This window comes from Onychomys torridus, chromosome 16, assembly GCF_903995425.1.
Source record: "Onychomys torridus chromosome 16, mOncTor1.1, whole genome shotgun sequence".
In the NCBI taxonomy this organism is placed as follows: Eukaryota; Metazoa; Chordata; class Mammalia; order Rodentia; family Cricetidae; genus Onychomys; species Onychomys torridus.
The window spans coordinates 990951-1011337 of NC_050458.1; the positions used below are offsets into that span (position 1 = coordinate 990951).

Sequence of the window (20387 nt, forward strand, 5' to 3'; positions counted from 1 at the left end):
AAACATAAATTATAAATATCATCTCATTGCTTCAAGCTGCTTTGACGGTAGTCACTCAAGTCTCAATAGAGCTTGTCAGCAGGAAGTCTGAAATGTTCACTTGAAGTTTCTCCCACCATCTCCAAACCGCTCATCAGTCCTGGGTCTCTACTCAGGCCAGCTGCTGAGTTCCAATTTGCCTTAATTACATTCTTAGCCTTAGCTGTTGTTTCTAATCATCATTGCTGTGCTTTGTTGACTGGATTGGGAGGTGTTTATAGAGCTCTTGTCAAGCCAAGTGAAGAGAGTCCTTCCCCAGGAGCCCCAGGACCCATTGTGAAGAGCCATGTTAACACCCTTTTAAGACCCTCCTCCATCACTTTACTTCTGTCATTTCCAAGATCATCCCTGACATGAATTTTTAGTCAGTGTCACCCTGAACTAACAAATCTCTCGTCCCACTCTTCAAACCAAGGAAAGAAAGACGAGGGACAGCGGGCTTCCCTCCTAGAAGGCCTTAGACTCTCCCTCGACGTGCTGACTCTTCCTCCCACTGCCTAGGCTATTCCTCCACAAAACCAACTGCAAACTGTGGTGCCCAGTCCCAGTGTGTACATCTACAGGGCAACCCTCACCCAAAGCTCAGGGGACACCGCAGGAGAGGGGGCAGAGAGGGTCAAAGCCAGAGGGTCAGGGAGTTTGCTGTGAGACTGTGCCTCCTAGTTAATGTCACAACTATAACCATAAATTCTCACCAATATAACTACTCAAGCATGAGCTGAACAAAGAGGACACCAACAGATATGTCGAAGTGAATGGGGGAAAGACACAAGGCGTCAGCCGTACACAAAGAACTAGCTACAGACAGCTAAGGAATGCTGAGAGCTGAAGAAACAGTCTTCTCCCAAGAAAGAGCATGCCAATTTGATATCCAATAACAAATGATCAGCCCTGAAAACTTACATACAAGTTATATATATATTTACAGAAATATATTTACATAAATGCATGTGACAACAATTCATGTAAAAAGAGGCCATGAATTTGAAAGGTAGGAAAGAGGAGTGTATGGGAGAGGTTGGAGGGAGGAAAGGTAAGGGTGAAATAGTAATTACATTATGATTTAAACATAAAAGAAATAATGAAACAAACAAACAGAAAAATCTAGTACAGTACTGGAGAGATGTTTCAGCAGTTAAGAGAGCTTGTTTCTCTTGCAGAGAACCTGGGGTTCAATTCCCAGCACCCATATGGTGGCTTACAACCATCCAGCTCCAGCTCCAGCCCCAACGGATCCAATGGGCAAGCACACGGTACACATACATACATGCAGGCAAAATATTCATACACATAAAGTAAAATAAATAAATCTAAACGAACATTTAAAAAAATCTGTTGCCTTGACCCAGGGCATCAATGAAGTGCCTGATTATTTTATATTACTAAGACAGAGACAAAGTAACTATTCCAAGAACAAACGTCATTAAAAATCACTCTTTGCTTGCACTTGTAAAGAATAGGTGCAATTTTTCCCTATAATAATTAATCTTTGTCTATTCTCTATTTTAAAAAATCAATGATAATGTTCTCTTTTATTATATGACAAATTGTCTAACTTGCCTAATGTGAAAATAGAGCTCAGCCCCTGTGCATTTAGCCACACTCTATCCATTCAGTCTATACACTCCCAGATCATTATTTGTCCCTGTAACTCAGACACAATGGTGATGCATATGGCAGAAGTTTTCTATCTTTTTTAGGGTAGACTTTCTCTTCCCACCTGCTCAAAGAGAGGGGGGTGGACAACTAGTGCATTTGTCAACTAGTGTGAGTTTCTTTAAGGGTCACATATGCTTGTCCTTCAAAATCAGGTCATAGAAGGCACAACATAGGTAAAGCTCCAAAGGGAGGAGGACAGCAGAAAGTGGGTGTGAGGGTCACAGTTTCTCTAGGAGTCAGGATTTGAGAAAGGGATCTAAAACAAGGATTAATTTTAGTTTTCTGCTGAAAGTCAAGTTTAGTTTGCTTCACCATTTTCCTTGTGTGAATATAATAAACAGCCAATTGACCTTTTCAATTTATTAGTTTAATGATTGTAATTTCCCAGCTTCTTTGCCTTTAAATTTTGAAATACTAAAACCCAATATTAAACATTCTTATTTCATCTTTTGTTTAAAGTACTAACCCCCCAGCACCACTGCTCTCTTGAATTAAATGAAATGAAATGCATGTATATCACATTTTGTAAGTGAAAATGAAGGTTTGACACACAATTGGCAATTGTTCTTTTAGAGAAAAGCCACAAATCTGTCAGCTGATTGTCATACAGTGTGGAGATACTCATCAGAAACCCAATGAATGGCCCATTCTGTGATGAAAACTCAGAAAGACCTGATGCCTGGTGTTCTCCATCTTTCTTCAGGTCATGTGCTAGCTTTGAACTAGATCCGCATCCCAGTGAGCACCACCCAGAACTGGGATATAGCATCACTGTGCTTGAGCTGTCTGCACCCCTCTCTTCTGCAGAATTTGATCTTTGCTGCTGCTATTGACTTATGCCTATCATAGATGTGGATACTGTCATTTTATATACTGAAAAATATGGATTTTATAGCTAGCTTGGCAACAGCAAGGTGTTCAGTGAGTTAAGAAACTTGCTTTTAAGCCTGATGACCTGAGTTCAATCCCCAGGGGCCACATGGTGGGAGAATAAAACCAAACTCCTAGGAGTTGTTTTCTGGTCTCCACACACATGCTAGTGTGTGTGTGTGTGTGTGTGTGTGTGTGTGTGTGTGTGTGTGTGTGTGTGTGCCCATACAATCAATAAACAAAAAGAAAAATGAAAAAATAGCTTGAGTTTAAGATAATCTAAATTAAAATTTAAACTAAATTAAGGTTAGAATGATATATTAATCTCATTCAGTGCTTCTGATATATTAAGCTTTGACTTCATCTGGGAAATGTATTTCTACCTGCCCTTGCCTTAAGAGTGAGGAAGTTTCTTGTGTTTATTTGTAACTGAACCTGCTCACACTGAGGTGTACATGCATCTCACACTCAAAGAGGTTGTTTTCTATAGGTTAAATGAAATCTGAGTTTTCCTTGACTGAGGATTCTATATATCAGAGGGATCCTAAGGCTGCTGAGGAAAAGACATAGCAAGAGACTTTGTCCTGGCTCTCCCTTTCTGGAGACTTTTGTCACCAGGTGCAAAGATGTCTAGAATTAGGCAGAGAAGAGCTAAGAAATAATCTTTGAAAGCCTACTATGTGACTATAACTGATACATGTGTTAGATGACATTAACTATGACTGACATATGTGCTATGTAACATTAACTATGACAGATACATGTGTTAGGTAACATTATTTATGTCTTATGCTATTAATTTTCTAACAATCCCATGAGATGGTTATCATTGTTCTTATTATGTTGAAGAAGCCATCAAAGCTCAGATATGTTAAATGAGTAGCCTAACCCCACAGAGCTTGACATGGTAGAGCAGGAATGAAATACAGATCCTTCAGACTCTGGGATGAACAGTTCCTTGTAGATTTAAGGGGCCTAGGACCTGAATGCCACATTAGATAAAGGGACAAGTCATTGGATGAAATTCCATTCTCTCAGTTTAGTGGTACTCAGACTGTGAGATGGAAGGAGACTTCTGAGTCACTTGGGTGCCTGTTGAACCCCTGGATCTGTTTCCTTCTGTGGTGCCCTTCACTTACCTCTGGATCTGTTTCCTTCTGTGGGCCCTCCACTCTCCCCAGATCCCTTTCCTTCTGTGGGCCCTCCACTCTGAGTAGTTGCTGATGTTCCTAATGGGTAGTGGACAACTTATGGACTCAAAAAGGCCCTGTTTGTTTCTTTTTAGGGCCAGACATTCTTATGTCCTTTGGAGGCTCCCACATTCATTACTTCAACCAGATTACTTCCATACTACCTTAATATAATGACATCATCAGCCCTCTGATCAATTTGAAGTATGAGGGAGACTAATCTTATGCGATAATGACTTTAAAATGGTATACCCAATATTCAAAGATCTTCTGAGCATTTACTTTGAAAACATGAAATTTTTTGTATCCTGTACTATCTGTTTAGTCTTCTTTAAGAAACCCATCATTTTAATAATTTAGAGTACCATGTTGTGCTAGGTGTAGAGAAATGTAAAGAAGGATAGTTCTTTGTTCTCTGTAAGTCTCAGGCAATTTTGTGTTGGAGAGGTAGAAAGAATATAAATTCCCAGGAAATGGAGAAAAGCTGTGATTTGCCATTCCCATACCCTAGACAGGCCATAGCCCTTGGAATCATGAAATTACAGCTGCTGCAGTGTTGGAGCCCATCTGGGTTTCCTAGTGGTTGTACCCTGCTGGACTGCATACGAGGTTGATTGGACCACAGGCCTGGGTGTCAGGTGTTTGTAAGGTTCGACACTTGACTGTGACTAGCAAGGGGGAGGTCCTTTGCTAGGACCCAGCAATGGTGAGGTTTATTAGATATGTCTGCCTTTTCCATAAGGCATAAATAAACCTTTCCTGGAAATGAGCTAGAAGAAACATTTTAGGAGGACATGTAGCTGGAAAATTAGCTTTGAATTTTATCCTAACGGACACGTCAAGCATTGCATTCATTTATTCATTCATTCACCAGTATTCAGTGTGTACCTGCTAGGTGCTAAATAACCTGAGAACTAGAAAAATAGCAGTAAATTTAAAAGTATATCAGGCTGGATAGACAGTTCAGCAATTAAGAGCATTGGTTGCTTTCCCAGAAGACTAGGGTTCAATTCCCAGCACCTACAAGATGGTTTACAATCATCCATAACTCCAGTTTCAGGGGACCTGATACCCTCTTCTGGCCTCCTTGGGCACCAGGCACACAGTGGTACCATAAATATGTGCAAGTAAAATATCCAAACACATAAAATACCATTTTTAAATTAAGTATAAATCAGGGCCAGTGAATATGGCTCATTGAGTAAAGACACTTCTGCCAAGCCTGATACCTGAGTCAGATCCCCAGAACCCAAATGGTGGAGAGAGCCAAAGAAATATCCTCTGATTTCTACTGACTTGGTCCCACCATGCTTGTAATAAAAAAAAAAAAAAAAAAACTTTAATATCTAAGTCCATTCCTCTCAGAAGCTTTTAGTATTAGAGGTTCTTGTCAGAGAAATAATGTGGTCTGGCTTCACCTTTGCAAAGATGCTTCCAGCCACAATGTATAGCATCATCTAAGGGAGAGAGGAAGCTACAGCAGCAAGACTATTGAAAAGTGGCTGCAACATCCAGGCTATGGGGTTGGAGCTTTGGACCAGAGCATAGCAGTAGTGAGCTGAGTTCTAGAGAGATGTTTATAGAAGTCACCAGGATTTTCTGAGGAGGTGGCTTCTCCTGGCTTTCCTAGTAATTCAGATCTGCCTGCAACTGTGGCCTGTGTTCTTTCACCTAACACTCCAGCATGAAATGATTTCATAGCTATGTTCACTTCAAGGACACTGGAGCTCCTTCCTATACAACTCTTACCACCATGCTTCTGCAAGGAGAATCTGTCAGTCTTGGGGTGGGCAGGATGGAGCTTGATGTCTCAGGAGCACATGCTGCCCAGGCTATGGCTTGTGGGGAGAAGACAGTGTGTGGTAGCACGGTGGCCTCAGCACCACTCAAAGTGCATTGCGACCATCCCCAACAGTTCCCTTGCAGGAGCGTTGATCCTCATTATGTTCTCTGCTTTTGCTGTTTATCAGCAATTACGAGGTTCAAACCAGGAGAAATTTTAATTCTTAGTAGAAAAGTGGCTCATTTAAGGCATCATTTTACTATACTTTTAAAACTGAGAAAATAGCTTCCTGCAGTTAATGATTACTGGACAGGCTTAGTAACCCAGAAAAAGGCTTTAGGAGTGACAGTTCTACCATTAATTAAAAACTTAGAATAGAGGCAAAGGCACTTCAGCAGAATGGTGGCTACATCCTGACCAAAAACCAGTGGTTCTCAACTTGTGGGTCCCAACTCCTTTAAGGTCAAATGACCCTTTCAAAGTGATCACCTAAGACCACCAGAACACATATATTTGTTTACCTTATGATTTATAACAGTAGCAAACTTACAGTTATGAAGTAGCAATAAATAATTTTATGGTCAGGGGTCACAGCATTAGGAAGGTTGAAAGCCACTGGACTAAGTACATTTAAGCAACTCATGGTCAAGCATCCTGAGACACACTGGAGAGCACTGGTGTGGCTGTCCCTTGTGATCAGACGACCCACTAGGAACTTTGACTTGCTACTGTTGTCCAGTGTTGTGAGAGATGATCATATTGCTTATCTGTAGTGCGATAAAAGACCAATGCTATGGATATTGCTCTGTAAAATGCTGATTGGCCAGTAGCCAGGAAGGAAGTATAGGCAGGACAAACAGAGAAGAGAATTCTGGGAAGTGGAAGGCAGAAGCAGAGAGCTGCTGCCAGCCGCTGCCATGAGAAGATGTTAAGATACCAGTAAGCCATGAGCCATGTGGCAATTTATAGATGAATAGAAATGGGTTGATTTAAGATATAAGAACTAAATAACAAGAAGCCTGCTGTGGCCATACAGTTTGTAAGCAATGTAAGTCTCTGTGTGTTTACTTGGTTGTATCTGAGCAGCTGCAGGACTGGCCAGTGAGAGAGATTTGTCCTGACCATGGGCCAGGCAGAAAAATCTAGCTACAGACCAAACCTTGGTGTCCTAAGTTGGTTTTCCACTATATAGCTATATATTTTGTTCATACAATCACAATATGAAAATAAGTAAGTTGAATCAGAGACTATCTATACATGTTGTTTATTACAAGTCCATAAAGTGGCTGTCATGCTGTTGGTAATGTGAAGAATGGCAGACTCATTCGATTAATTTTGATTGACCTTGAGGAAATGACTTTATATTTTCCAGTAAATGCCCATGAGTAACCACAGATGTTGCATCAACTTCTTAGTTATTTCAATTCTCGGGGAGAGCATGAGAAACTGTGCTGGTAGATTCAGTCTAAGAGGCGATCCCTGCTTATTGTATCCTGACATACTGCCAAGTGATCTGGTTTCATTTGAAGTGTCTAGGATGGCTTTAAGTTTTTAGGCTCCTCCTCAGTATGCCTTCTAGATATGGTATAATAAATACTTCACTAACATGACCATACACTGGACCCTGTAAATGACATTGGTCATGACATTTCACTTTTACCCTGCCCTGGAGGTTATCTCTGAAGTTGCATCCTTGTGTTATCATCCATACCCTGAAGCAGAAGCCATACCAGACATAAACAGGTGCCTCTGCTTCCTGTTTACTTCCACAGTGCAGATGAGACTTCCATCATTTGAAAACCATTCAAAGTAAACTGAAGGATGCCTTTTGTTATTTTCCCAGGGCTACGTCCAAAGAGAACTCTGCGCCTGGTCCTCTGGACAGCTGAAGAACAAGGGGGAATTGGTGCCTCCCAGTATTATGAGCTACATAAGGTAAAACTTGATAGGGCACGCTGTGGATATCTGTATGCTGTAAATGTGTGTTGCTCTGCTTGGTTAATAAAAAAATTGCTGATTGGCCAGAAGCCAGGCAGGAAATATAGGTGGGACAAGGAGAGAGGAGAATGCTAGGAACGGGAAGGCTGAGTCAGGAGTCGCCAGCCAGACACAGAGGAAGCAAGATGTGAAGGCAAAACTGGGAAAGGTACCAAGTCACATGGCTAAACATAAATAAGAACTATGGGTTAATTTAAGTGTAAGAGCTAGTCAGTAGTAAGCTTGGACTAATGACCATACAGTTAGTAAATAACATAAGCCTCTGTGAGTTTACTTGGGTATGAGCAGCTGCAGAACTGGTGGCTGAGAGAGATTTGTCCTGACCGTGAGCCAGGCAGGACCAGGAAAACTTCAGCTACAAGGACATGCTGGACACTTACATTTGTAGTATCAGTATAAACCTAAAGCATTGATTTGTACTTTGGGTTTTTAAATCCTCTGGAATTGTCTATTTAAAAGTTCTTAGTTCTTTGTGGGTAGGCCAACTCTGGAAAATACCCAGTCCTGTAAGAATGTCCTGGTGAGATAAGGATGCTATGTAGGATTAAAGGTTCTTCTATTTTCTCATCATATTCATGGCCCTAGAAAAGTTCTCAGCTGCATGCTGCCATTTTCTTAGAGTCTTGCTACTTCTGCTGTGTTCATAACATGGCAAGAAGTAACAGGTAAGAGTTCCCTCCCCACTGAGTCAAGCTTTCTGAATTTGTGCCCCAAATCCTCCTGGAAGTCCTAGTATTTGAAGCTCTAAAACCTGGAGTCTATCAACAGCATCACCTTCAAGGTGGTAGGAATGTAGCAACCACTGATCTGGGAACACAGAGGACAGCCTGATTAGATATTAAATTTAGGCACAGATGGAGCCTGAAACAAGAAGGCTGTGGTGGAAGGTCTCGATTTTCTAATCTACAGAACTCCCTTTAACATTGGGGATAGGGATTGCTACTGAGAACAGCTTTGAGAGAATGAAATGTATGAGGACAGGAAACCTCTAAAACAAGTTGAGCATTAGTTCAAAGAGAAGCTGTTTGAGTGTCCCCATGTATGGATATGTCTGCTGCTGCTGCTGCTGCTGCTGATGATGATGATTGTGATGTTGATGACAATGATGCCTCCTGATGCTCCTGGCTTAATCTCCCTAAATCTTGAAATTAGAAAAATATAAGGTTGAGTTATCTAGATCAGACAGGAGTTTGCTTTATGGGTTATATTTATGTCCTTTTGCATATGTTTATGCAGTATTCATCTCTATGTACACTGTTTCAGCTAATTAGAGCATGAGTTCAGGATCATAATTTAGTCAGAGTATAATCATTTACTATGCAGAGGACTAATGACTTACACCTAGCCTTTTCACTATAATTCTCTGGCCTCCAGCATTTCCTGGGATAAGAATATTCCAGACAACTATCCTCTGGTTGGTGGGGAACTACACTAACCTTTATATCTTGTGGTGGACTTCATTATCACAAAAGGTTTATTCTGGATTAAGCATCATTAGTATTTTTGGAGCATATAGTATGTTCCATGTGGTATGTTAAGTTTCAAGTTTAATGTCATAACAGATTCACTCAAAGGCTGGGCATGGTAGTCTATGTTTATAATCTTAGTGCTCAAGAGGTTGCGTTAGGAAGATATATAAAATAAAGCCCAGAGGCAAAACTTAATTAAAGAGAAACAGGATAATTTAAGTTAAAAAGGCTGGCTAGAAACAAGCCAAGCTAAGGCTGGACATTTATAATTAAGACTAAATATTTGTGTGGAATTAATTTTTTGAGAGCTGGGTGGCAGGTCCCCAAAAGAGTAAAGAGTAAAAAAAAAACAACCAACTACACAAACCCTCCATATCACTGCTCTAATATGTTAAAAGTTTATTCATTTGCTCCTTTACCTTACAACAGCATGATCCACAGAGATTTTTGGTGACTCAGGCTGACAGACTCTTTGGTAAGGTGACATTTAATATGCCTTAGCATTGGCATCCAGCTGGCAAGCAGGGGTTAGTTGATGTTTTTAATCTGACAGTGGTGGAGATGGCTCAGAGTATTTCCACTCACATCATATTGACAGAAACTCACCATGTATTTCAGCTGCTTCAGAGGCAGTGTTGCTGATGGACAGCCACTTCCTAGCTACAACTCTACACTCAGATGGGAGTGCAAAGCCACAGTGCAAAGCTGGCTCTGCTGAGTTTTCTTACTTTATTCTGAATACTCCCATTTGCCCAAGAACAAGATACCCTGACGTTCTCCTCCGTGGTGCTCAAAGTCAGGCAGCTCTGTGAGCTATGTTTAAGTAAAAATATCATTATGAGGAGGCTAGTTCACACACATACACACACACACACACACACACACACACACACACACACACACACCAAGACAAGTCTTTGGTCATATAGACTTCATGTTCTACCCTACCTTTTTCTTTCACAGAGAAATTTGGCATTACAAATCATGTAAGTGGGGTTTCTGAATTACTTAATAAATGTATTTTACTTTCTGTAGCATGAATCTTAACAGGTCTTATTAATAAAATCAAATCTGAGGCCAGTTATTGGGGTGAATGCTGGAAGATCAGAGAGACAGAACAAGCCACAGTTTCCTCACCTTGCCAGTTCTTCAGCTGATGCTGTTTCCTCACACTGCAAGCTTCTCAGTCCTCATCCACATGAATCTCAGCTGAACTGTGTTGCTCCAAAGCCTGAATGCTTAACCAGCCAAATGCTGCTAGTTTCTGGTCTTCATGCCTTATCTGTCTTTCTACTTTCTGCAGTCATTCCCTGGGATTAAAGGCTGGATTTCTGGGATTAAAGGCATGTGTCACCATGCCTGGCTGTTTCTAATGTGGCCTTGAACTCAGATATCCAGAGGTATTTCTGTCTCTGGAATGCTAGGATTAAAGGTGTGTGTTACCACTGCCTATCCTCATGTTTAATATTGTGGCGGTCCTGTTCTCTGACCCCAGATAAGTTTATTTCGGGGAACACACAATATTTCGGGGAACACAATACCACCACAACTTTCTGAAAAAGTTTCAGTTGTAAATAGACCACTGAGAAGTATGAAGCAGAAATTCCATTATGTTAACACAGTAAATATAAAGGAGTTAGAAATGGGAAGAACGGCTATGATGGATTGTCACTGGGAACAATTCAAGGGGTCTGGATGAGGGAAAAGAAAAAGAGAGAAGGGATAGTCATCTCACTCTTATACTGTGATGTTGATCATAAAAGTAGGGTTTGAACTTCTTAAATAATTATGTTAGAATTTCTCATCACAGTTATGGTTATTAGTGATATAGACTGAGAACAGTGAGTCATGAACTAAAGGCAAAATCTATTTTGCTACTTGTTTATGTGATCTCAAGATACCAGTTGTTTATGTCTTCAGCTAGTAATGCAGGACTCTGAATGTGGTCCACAAAATCTAAGATATTAACTATTGGAGTCTTAGCAGAGAATTTTTATTGACCTATAGTCTTATGATAAAATTATAGTTTCACATTCTTTCCATATAATAATCTCTGTATTGTTTTATATGAAAAGAAAAGTTTGCAGCCAGATATATTTAAGAGCAAGTATTTTGTAGGGAGATAGTGTATTTGTTATAAAGTAGGGTCCACAGGCTTCTTCTTATTCTTGTTGGGCAGAATTCAACACCATAGCTGGCTAAGCATACATGGGCTCAGCTATGGAGGAAAAAAGTATGTAGAAAATATTGTTGTTTTTTTTTTCTACTCAGAATTTGTTTTTGTTTCCCACTCACAGAACCTATTCAACAATGAAATTCTAAAGAGCTATGGTAATGAACATGTTTACTTGGTCTTTATGGGAATTAAAGTAACATTCACGTTCATTATCAGTTTCTTAGTAAATATGTCTTTATTTATAATGTGGTTTTATTAATTATATACAGAAAAATTAAATTATAGGGCAAAATTTATTGCCAGACTGATTTTCTTTATTTTCAAAAATATTTTATTTATTTTTGTTTAATGTTCACTGGTATTTACCTACATGTATGTCTGTGAGGGGGTGTTGGGTCCCCTGGAGCTGGAGTTACAGACAGTTGTGAGCTGCCATGTGGGTGCTGGGAATTGAACCTGAGTTCTCTGGAAAAGCAATCAGTGCTCTTAACCACTGAGCCATCTCTCCAGCTCCCAGACTGATTTTCAAAATTAGATTCTGACCAATAGCCACCTTTTCTTTATAATTATGAGTTTTTGTCAAATATTAACCTAAATGTTGTAATACCTGTTGAAATTTATTAAACTACTGAAAAATCATTAAGTTATTGTAGAATATGTAAGGTTAGTTGTGCTTAGTATGTGAATTTTTTAATTCACTATTGGTCAAATTAAGGCCACTCCACGTAGTTAAAAGGGAGGTTTATTTTGTGGGGTAACTTACAAATGAAGGGATAGGTTGCAGGGTCTGGGAAAGGTATGGTGCAGTCCAGCTGTGTTCTCTGGAGAACTCTGCTTGGTCTACTTCCAGAGTCCAGGGCCCCAGAACCAAGAGAGACCTCACCTCTCGATCCTGGGTCTTCAGCTTCCTCCCTCAGCCCTGCCTTGTGGGCATGACCATTATCGAAGCCTCAATGGGGGTTGGAACTTCCAGGCCAAGGCTGGGATGGCTACCCACTACAATTCACATGAGATTTTATTGCAATATCTAAAATATTCTTTCCAAGAAAACAAACTTTCCATCAAAAAAGTATATACATGGAATTTTGGCAACAGTTTCTAGGTAAAATAATAGAAAACAGACACTATTGAGTTTTTACTATGACTTGATTAAATTAGTCAATCAGAATTAGCCATCTGTTCCCTCACTGTAACAAAATATCAGTAATAATTGGCCTATAAAGAAGAATGGTTTATTCTGGTTCACAGTTTCAGAGATTTTGGTCCATGATCACTTGGCTCTGTTATTTCTGATTCCACAGCAAGGTAGCCAGAAGCATATCACGTGGACCAAGATGCATATACCTTATGGTATTCAAGGACAGGGAGTTCCCTTTATAACAAGTTTCTTCTCCTCCCCAAACCCTGTAAGGTATGAATCCATAAATGTGTTAATCAATTCATAAAGGTCCTTATGATCTAGTCACTTTCCAAACAAACACCCACCACTGAGTACTACTGAACTGAGGATCAAACCTTCAATACATAGTCTCTAGGGAGACATTTAAAATTCAAGACATAACAGAAATCACTCCTATGACCAGTGTAGCCCCATCCTAACAATTCATAGCACAAAGTTTCATAAAGGAGTTATGTGTGTGTTTTCTTATATTTGATAGGTTATACAATATTCTTTTCTAATTTCAATTTCTGTCTGATGTCCCTCTCATCACAATAGCACATAAATGTGAGAACTGTTTAGAGGCATATTGTTTGTGGTCTAAGTTACTGATTCTTTTAGAAGTAACATCATTTTATTGAGGCTTAATTAGCAGCACTTGGTTACTACACAGATCTTAAATATTTGGAATCAATATATTTGGAAAATGTAAACTCTTGGTGTCTTAGTTGGGTTAGTATTGCTAACCTGATAAAACACCATGATCAAAAACAAGTTGGGGAGGAATGATTTCATGTGGCTTATGCTTTCACATCACAGTTCATCATCAAAAGAAGTCAGGACAGGAACTCAACCACAGCAGGAACCTGGAGGCAGGAGCTGATGCAGAAACCATGGAAGGGGTACTGCTTACGGGCTTGCTCCACCTGTTTTCTTATAGAACTGAGGACCACCAGCCCAGGGATGACACCACCCAGAATGGGCTGTGCCCTCTCCCATTGATCATTAATTAAGAAGATGCTCCAAAGCTTGCCTACAGTCTGATTTTATGGAGGCATTTTCTTAACCAAGGTTCCCTTCTCTCAGATGACTGTAGCTTGTGTCAAGTTGGACAAAAACTAGCCGTTACATCTGGTAATCATCACATGGATAAACATGAGAGTGTGTCCATTATGCGAGAAGCTTCCTTTACGCTTCTTCAAATTGACCTGCAACTCCACCAAAGGCAAATACTGTGTTGATTTTTTTATTACCACAGATTGGTTATGCCTGGCCTTGATCTTCATATAAACATAAACATGTAGAATATGGATTCTTTCATGAAGCAGTATGATTTGGGGATCCATCGGTCATGGTTCATTAACAGGAGTTGGTCCCTTTCTGAGTTGTTCTTTGTTCTGGTAATAGACGCCAATTTCTTTTCTCCAGAAGAAAAAGAACATGGATATTCTGTTGATGGACATTTCTGTTCTTTCCAGTATCAGCTAATGTGAAGGTGCTGTGAACATTTCTGTACAGATATTTGAATGGCCATATATATTTACTTTACATTCTAGGAGTAGCTAGATCATATAATAAACTATGTTCAGTTTCATTAGAAACTAATAAAAGATGGGAGCTTCTCATTTCACATCCTCACCAGCAACACATAAGCATCCTAGCTGCACCTATCCTTCCAGTTTGTACTTCGGTGCCCTTTTCATGCCCAGTGATTGCTGTAGGCATCATATTTTACATATATTTAAAGGTGTAATTCTGAAGGACTAGATTCCTTAGGGCATTAAGTTTTGTTGGAAGACAATGGGACACAGTGAGGAGAGAAACCATCTCAGTGCTCAGCACAGGGTGACTTCTTTTATGCCCATAAGGAAAGTTGGTTCTAGAAAGGATATGAAAGACTGCTAAATACATTTGCATTATTGCTTATTGATGAAGTGATTACTTAAAACATGAACTGCTCTTCAGGTTCAATTCAGCTCATGTTTACTAGAACAAAATGTCACTACACAAAGAGTACATTATCATGAGTAAAAGTTGACTTATGAGGGTGGGGATTTACCTTAGAAATTTAAAAATATGATGATTTTTCTAAAATTTTCAAATAAATTTATCAAATGACATTTGTGTGGATGCCATTGGTCTAATCAGCTTTTCATGGGAACAATGACACTCTCTTCCCTTCTCTTAGGAAGCCAGGACATTACTTCTCACATCCTAAAATGTACAAAGGATGGGGGGATCTAAATTAGTTCTGATCTTTCAAAATCTTTCCAATTTTAAGCAAAATGATTTGGCATAATTATAATTAGCAAGATAATATGGCCTTGAGAAAGCTTCATTACATGAAGTAGTCCAATAAAATAGATTGATATGGTCTAGTTTTGTATGAAAAATATTTAACCTTATCCTGATTGAATCATAGGGGTAAAGAACACTGCTATGTTCTGGTAGTCATCAACAAGGGCAATATTTAAATAGGTTTTATCAAATGAGGGATAGGATCAATGATCATTCTAAACATATCAACTTGCTTGAACTCTGACCACCTTAAAAACAGAAAAGGCTAAGATGAATGCATGTGATCATATTTAGTACTTCCTGTGCTGCCAGTGTTGAGAGACAAGATTTCCTCCTTACTTCTATAAATATCCAAAAGTATTGGCTACTTTTAGTAGTAAAGTTTTCCCAACTTTCTAACCCACATTAAGTTTCACAATTCACTCTAAATTAAAGGGGTATGTTACAAATTTCAGGGAGAGCTCTGACATTTCACCATGTGGCCCCATTGCCCCCATATTGTTAATGAAGTCCAGGTGACACAGCTAAAGTGTGACAGCATGGGGCTCCTGTTCAGATCTGGGTACCAAAATAACAAAGCTCATGTACATGTCCAGTGTAATGGCTTGGACCACACAGTTTCCCCAGCATCACTAATGTCCCACACTGCATAACCTTGCTGATCAGAAACTGTGGTCCCAATCATTGCTTCTCAGCTTTGAAGCATCTTGTGTTTTTCCTTCAGTGTCTAGATATTTGCATGAATCAACCAAGCAATTTCATTATCTCGGTGTGTTCTTGGTCTGGACTCATAGTTTTCACTTGCATACAATTGATATAGCGTACCTTGGAGACCATAGGGATCTTATAAGAATTAGGGTTCTCAATTTTATTTTTTACACAGTAAGACTGTTTTCTGAATTTGTTCTCTCTCTTTTGTATAGAGTTTCATCTCGGTATGGGCTTTTAAATCTTATATACATATATGATAATTGTATATAAATGTGTGTCAATCTGGGAAGAACTATTAAAATATTCCCTTTGCGAGACCTTGATATGGGGAATGTGGGGATGTGGGGTGGCTTGGGAGAGAGGGCTGAGGGGTGGGAGGAGGATGGAGGTGGGATCTGTGGGTGGTATGTGGAGTGAATAGAAAATTTCTTAATAAAGAAAAATGAAAAAATTCCCTTTGCTAGTAGAATAATCACATACCACTTTGTAAATGAGCAGGAGTGGGTGTAATATACCTCTATTCTTCATATCTCTTTGGGAAGAATACCTTTATACTGGTTTTTATTGAGTTTTCTAAAAGATAAAAGAATAGTTTTAAGTGCAGCAACACAGGCTGTGACGACTAGCATGGACTTGTACCCCATTCTTGGATTGTAAGACCTTACCTACTATTTGGGGTAATATTTATATTACCTATTATGGTTTCAGAACAAGTGGAGTTCAACTTAATTGTTGGTTCAAACTTACTTCATGTAAAAAAAAAAAAAATCATGACTTCTCTACTTCTATTACTAAACCAAATAATTCAATCACCTTTTAAACTTGTTTCTGAAAACACTGAGCCAAAACCCTGGAGTTTGTTGTAAATCATTGTGATTGGCATAGCATCTTATTTTTCTCTAGCTTTAAAGCCACAATGAAGGGCATTTGTTGTATCCACTCTGCTTAACTGGCTGTCTAGAGGTTGACTATAAGACACAAATACTTTCTGCCTCAGTGCCTCCTTATGCATAACCAGGGCATGATCTGATCTAGAAAGAACTGCAGCATATCTAGTGCATGAATTTCCTAAGGAAATCAGGGTGACATTCTAGAAAGCACAAATCTGAACCAGGGTGTCATGCCTTGAACTCAAAAGTGACCTATATCGGTCAGTGCATTTGGGACTAAATTACCTCACTAAGTTACAGAGTAACTCTGCTTTGGAATCACCAATGCTATTTTTATTTCACTGGAGTTGTCTTTTATACTCTATCATCCAACACACAGCCTCTGAAACTGTAGGTCACTACCCCACTTGCAGTGAAAGTGCGAGTCTGGCAAGGAAAGGTTTCTGAATGTGGAATGGCTAAAGATTAATCAAAATCAAGCAGGTTATGAGTCCATAGTTTCTGGAGCACTCAGCAATGCCAAGACTTTCTCTTTGGTTCTGAATGCAGAACATGTATACTTTGTACACCAAAGGCCATCACAAAGGCAGCCAGAAACACCCCAGCTCACACTGGAGACTGTTACATGTTAGGAATAGCGGTTTTTCACACTGTACAAAGTTCTGCTCCCATAGGAACATGATGTGAAAACAAAGACTTAACATTTTGCTACATTATCCCTCAACATGTAAGTATCAAATTACTTAATCTTTGGATTATGTTGTGTTAGAATGTTTGATTTTTAAATTTTGCTATTTGAGTTCAAAAAATCCTCATTAAATGAGATTTTTTCAGCTACACATATGCCTGTGGAGACAAAACTGACATTAAATATATTTTTGAAACAGAATCTCACTCAGTGACCTCCCTGTTTTGGTTGCACTGGTCCACCTGTTCTCTGTGACGACACACTCACCTCGGGTTACATGTGTGCTCTGCCATGTCGGCTTCCATGAGTACTGGGGATCCAGCTCAGGTCTCTACTTACATGCATCTCTCTTCCCTCTTACCCAAACAGCAACAACATTGTTTCTCCTCCTCCTGTTTTTTTCCTCCCCTTTTTCCTCCTCTATCTTTATTTTTGCTGTTTGTTTTGTTTTTCTTTTTAAAACAGATTTTCCTATGTGGCCTTGTGTAGAACTTGTGATGCTCCTGTCTGAGTCTCTGGGTCTGTGCCTGTAAGCATTGCAGATCAGATGGAAAGGGATCCTGGGAGCCAAGGAATACAACAGGCACTGTAAGGAGAGCAGCTTACAGCTCTATTCCAGGGAAAGGTTTCCCCAATGCAAGTGTAACAGCTCTGCTCTGGCAGGAGAGGGGTCCCCCAATAAAGTTGTTACAGCTCTGCCCTCAGAACCCTGGAGTGTAACAACTCTGCTCAGTTAGGAAAAAGATTCCCCAGAGAAAGTGATACAGTTCTGCTCTGCTCCCTCTGGCTCAGGGGAAAGTTGTCACTCAAGAGATTTATTGAGCAGGAAGAATCCAGGAGGGTGGCTGCCTCTAGGGTGATAAACAGCAGATAACAGAACAGGGTACAGAGCTTATATAGGATTTCTTGGGGGGATGTAGCTTTCCAGGGTGGCTTGGAATTGGTGGGGTTTTGTGGTCTGATTCTGGGGCAAGCTCAGGGATTGGTGGGATTTCAAGCCCTTGCCATGGTTTCAAGTCAGGGACAGAGTGTTTTTCCGTTGGTCCTTTAATAAGCACCCAATATTTTCTAAAGCAGGACAGGATGCTTTATTCAGAGAGCAAATTTAATTGCAATATTGTAAGATATAATTTGAAAAATATCTTTTTCAAAAGTTTACACACAGAGAAAGGGCTTATAGAGAGATGAACATTGCAGTGTATCTTGGCCCTTAATTCCTAACCATATTTCAGATTCAATTTTTTTGTTTTGTTTTGTTTTTGTCTATATATATTATTTTGGTTTTGAACCCCAATTGTTATCATTGGAACAGGGGGTAAAGGTTCTTCTCAAGAGGTCAGAAGTAGGTCTCCCATCAGTCTCCTGTGCCCTACTGGAGGTTGACTGTCCACTTCTGGCAGTGGTGGTTTTACCATGATTCTACGAATCATAAGCTTCAGAGACTGGTCTGTCCAAAGTGGCATGAGTGACTGGAAAGAATAGAAACTGGCAGGGGTGCCTGGAAGTCAATACTAGAGAGCTTCTCCTGGGTAGGAACTCTCCTTCAACCCCAAGGAGCAGCATCCAGAGCCACAAGCATTGCTAAAACAAGGTGACTGTGATGGGCAAAGCTCAGCCAGGGAAACAGCAGAGGAAAAATGGGGCTCAGTTGGGACCTTTTTCCTTTTCTGGAACTCTCTTAATGACCTTTCCAAAGGGGTTATCTCCCAAGTCCTGTGATACCTGTGGTGCATCTGACCAACTTTTCACTGTCTCTTGATAATATTGACTGGGGCCTGGTTTTCTCACCTCCTTAGCAACAAGGCACCATCTGTAATTCCTGCTGCCTTACTTATAATTTTTAAAACACACACACACACACACACAAAACTGCAAAGTTAGAACTTTATTCCCTGTTTTCTTTCAGAGGCCCTTCCTTCTACAATCTATTATGAGGTGTTTGCCTGCCATTTGTACTTACTCTAGAAGCTGGTGTTGCTCACAGCAACCAGCAGTTTGCTGACATTGGTTTCAGGGTTCTTTTAAAAGAGAATTTCTCAAAACCAATTTCTAAAGAGCTCTTGTAGCCATCACAGCCGAACATACATAAACAGCTATTCAAATTCAGAGAGCTTAATGAGGCCTTTCTACAAAGGCAGAGTGGTTTCACAATCTGAGTGATTTTCAAGTTAAACAGCATTTCTGTCGCTGGTTAAGGACAGAGGTTTCATTTGCTCTAATGGATCCCTGTAGTTCATTTAATAAAACTCATCCACCAACTTAGGACAGTGTCCCAATGACAAGGATCAGGCCACTCTCCAGGTATTAACTGTGGGCTGACAGAGTGTGTGGTATGCCCCCCTAGACTCTACATAGTTGGATGATTTGTTTCCCCTCCAATGCTCTAGAAAATACTTCATTATATCCTGCAGAGCCGAATGGGAAGCAATCAAGCTGTTTTGTCATTTGAATTAGGAAAGGTCAAGTGATAAGAACTTAATAGTAGACAGAGAGAAAGTGCTTTGTGAAAATTATCCATTTTTCCATGTAAGGGGACATAATATGCTCCATTCAATCAAAAATCCAGTAGTATAGATTATGGTCAGGGAGTAGACTTAGAGATGAAAAAGAAGCCATCCAAAATTCTGAAGGATTTTGTTTCCCAAAACTGTGAATCAAGTTCACAGTTCTCACAATGTCATCTGTGCCAACATTTTTTAACTCTCCTCATACACTTTTTCTCACTGACAGTATTAGTGACTTAGGTACTGCCAGACTCTGTGATATAGTCCTGATTTCATACCTAAAGAAACAGAGGTTCAGTGAGGTAAGAAATGTACCCAAGGCTGCACAGTCCATTGAGCTCAAACACTGAACATGAACCTAGCTCTCCTGTCTCCAGGCTTTAGCCACAATGACTTATCTGACTATTTAATGATTACCAGTCATCTTAAAGACAGTATCTATCAGCTTGTCATGGAGGGTTGCCTTGATGGAGTCAGTGATACCAGATAATCAGTACACAAATGTACTAGTCAAGAAGCTTCAAGATATGTAGTTTAGCATAGACTCTGTTCTGGTGAGTAAAAGACCCAGGAACACTGGGCATGGATGTCCTGTTAATTCCTGACATATTGTTCTGGTGTTTAAAAACAAATGTGTGCATTTACTCATGACATTCTATCCAAATCCTACTACAAAAGCTTAAAAAATAATAAGACAGTAACACTAGGACTTTCTGTATAATTTCTTCTTAGTTTGGTGTATTCTACAAGTAAATATAACTAAGCAAAAAATACAAAGTGAAAACATCCCAAACCCTTCATCATCATCATCATCATCATTTAACCAACAATCCCTAACAATTCTGCCTTTAGAATCAACCCATGTTTAAATACTTTGAACTTGGATTCTGAAGATCATTATGAACCCCATTAGTCATAAGCATGGACAGCTCAGCAATAAGGATTTGTTTTGA

General features: G+C 39.7%; 1 protein-coding gene across 2 annotated transcripts in view; it reads left to right on the top strand.

Annotated features, from left to right (window-relative positions):
- The window catches only part of Cpq (carboxypeptidase Q), a 472588-nt gene that overhangs the window by 357328 nt on the left and 94873 nt on the right, over positions 1-20387 (top strand). For both annotated transcript variants that reach the window (XM_036209105.1, XM_036209106.1), the window contains exon 6: positions 7385-7476. In XM_036209105.1, the coding sequence (XP_036064998.1) occupies positions 7385-7476 (92 nt within the window). The remainder of the gene's footprint in view (positions 1-7384; positions 7477-20387) is intronic.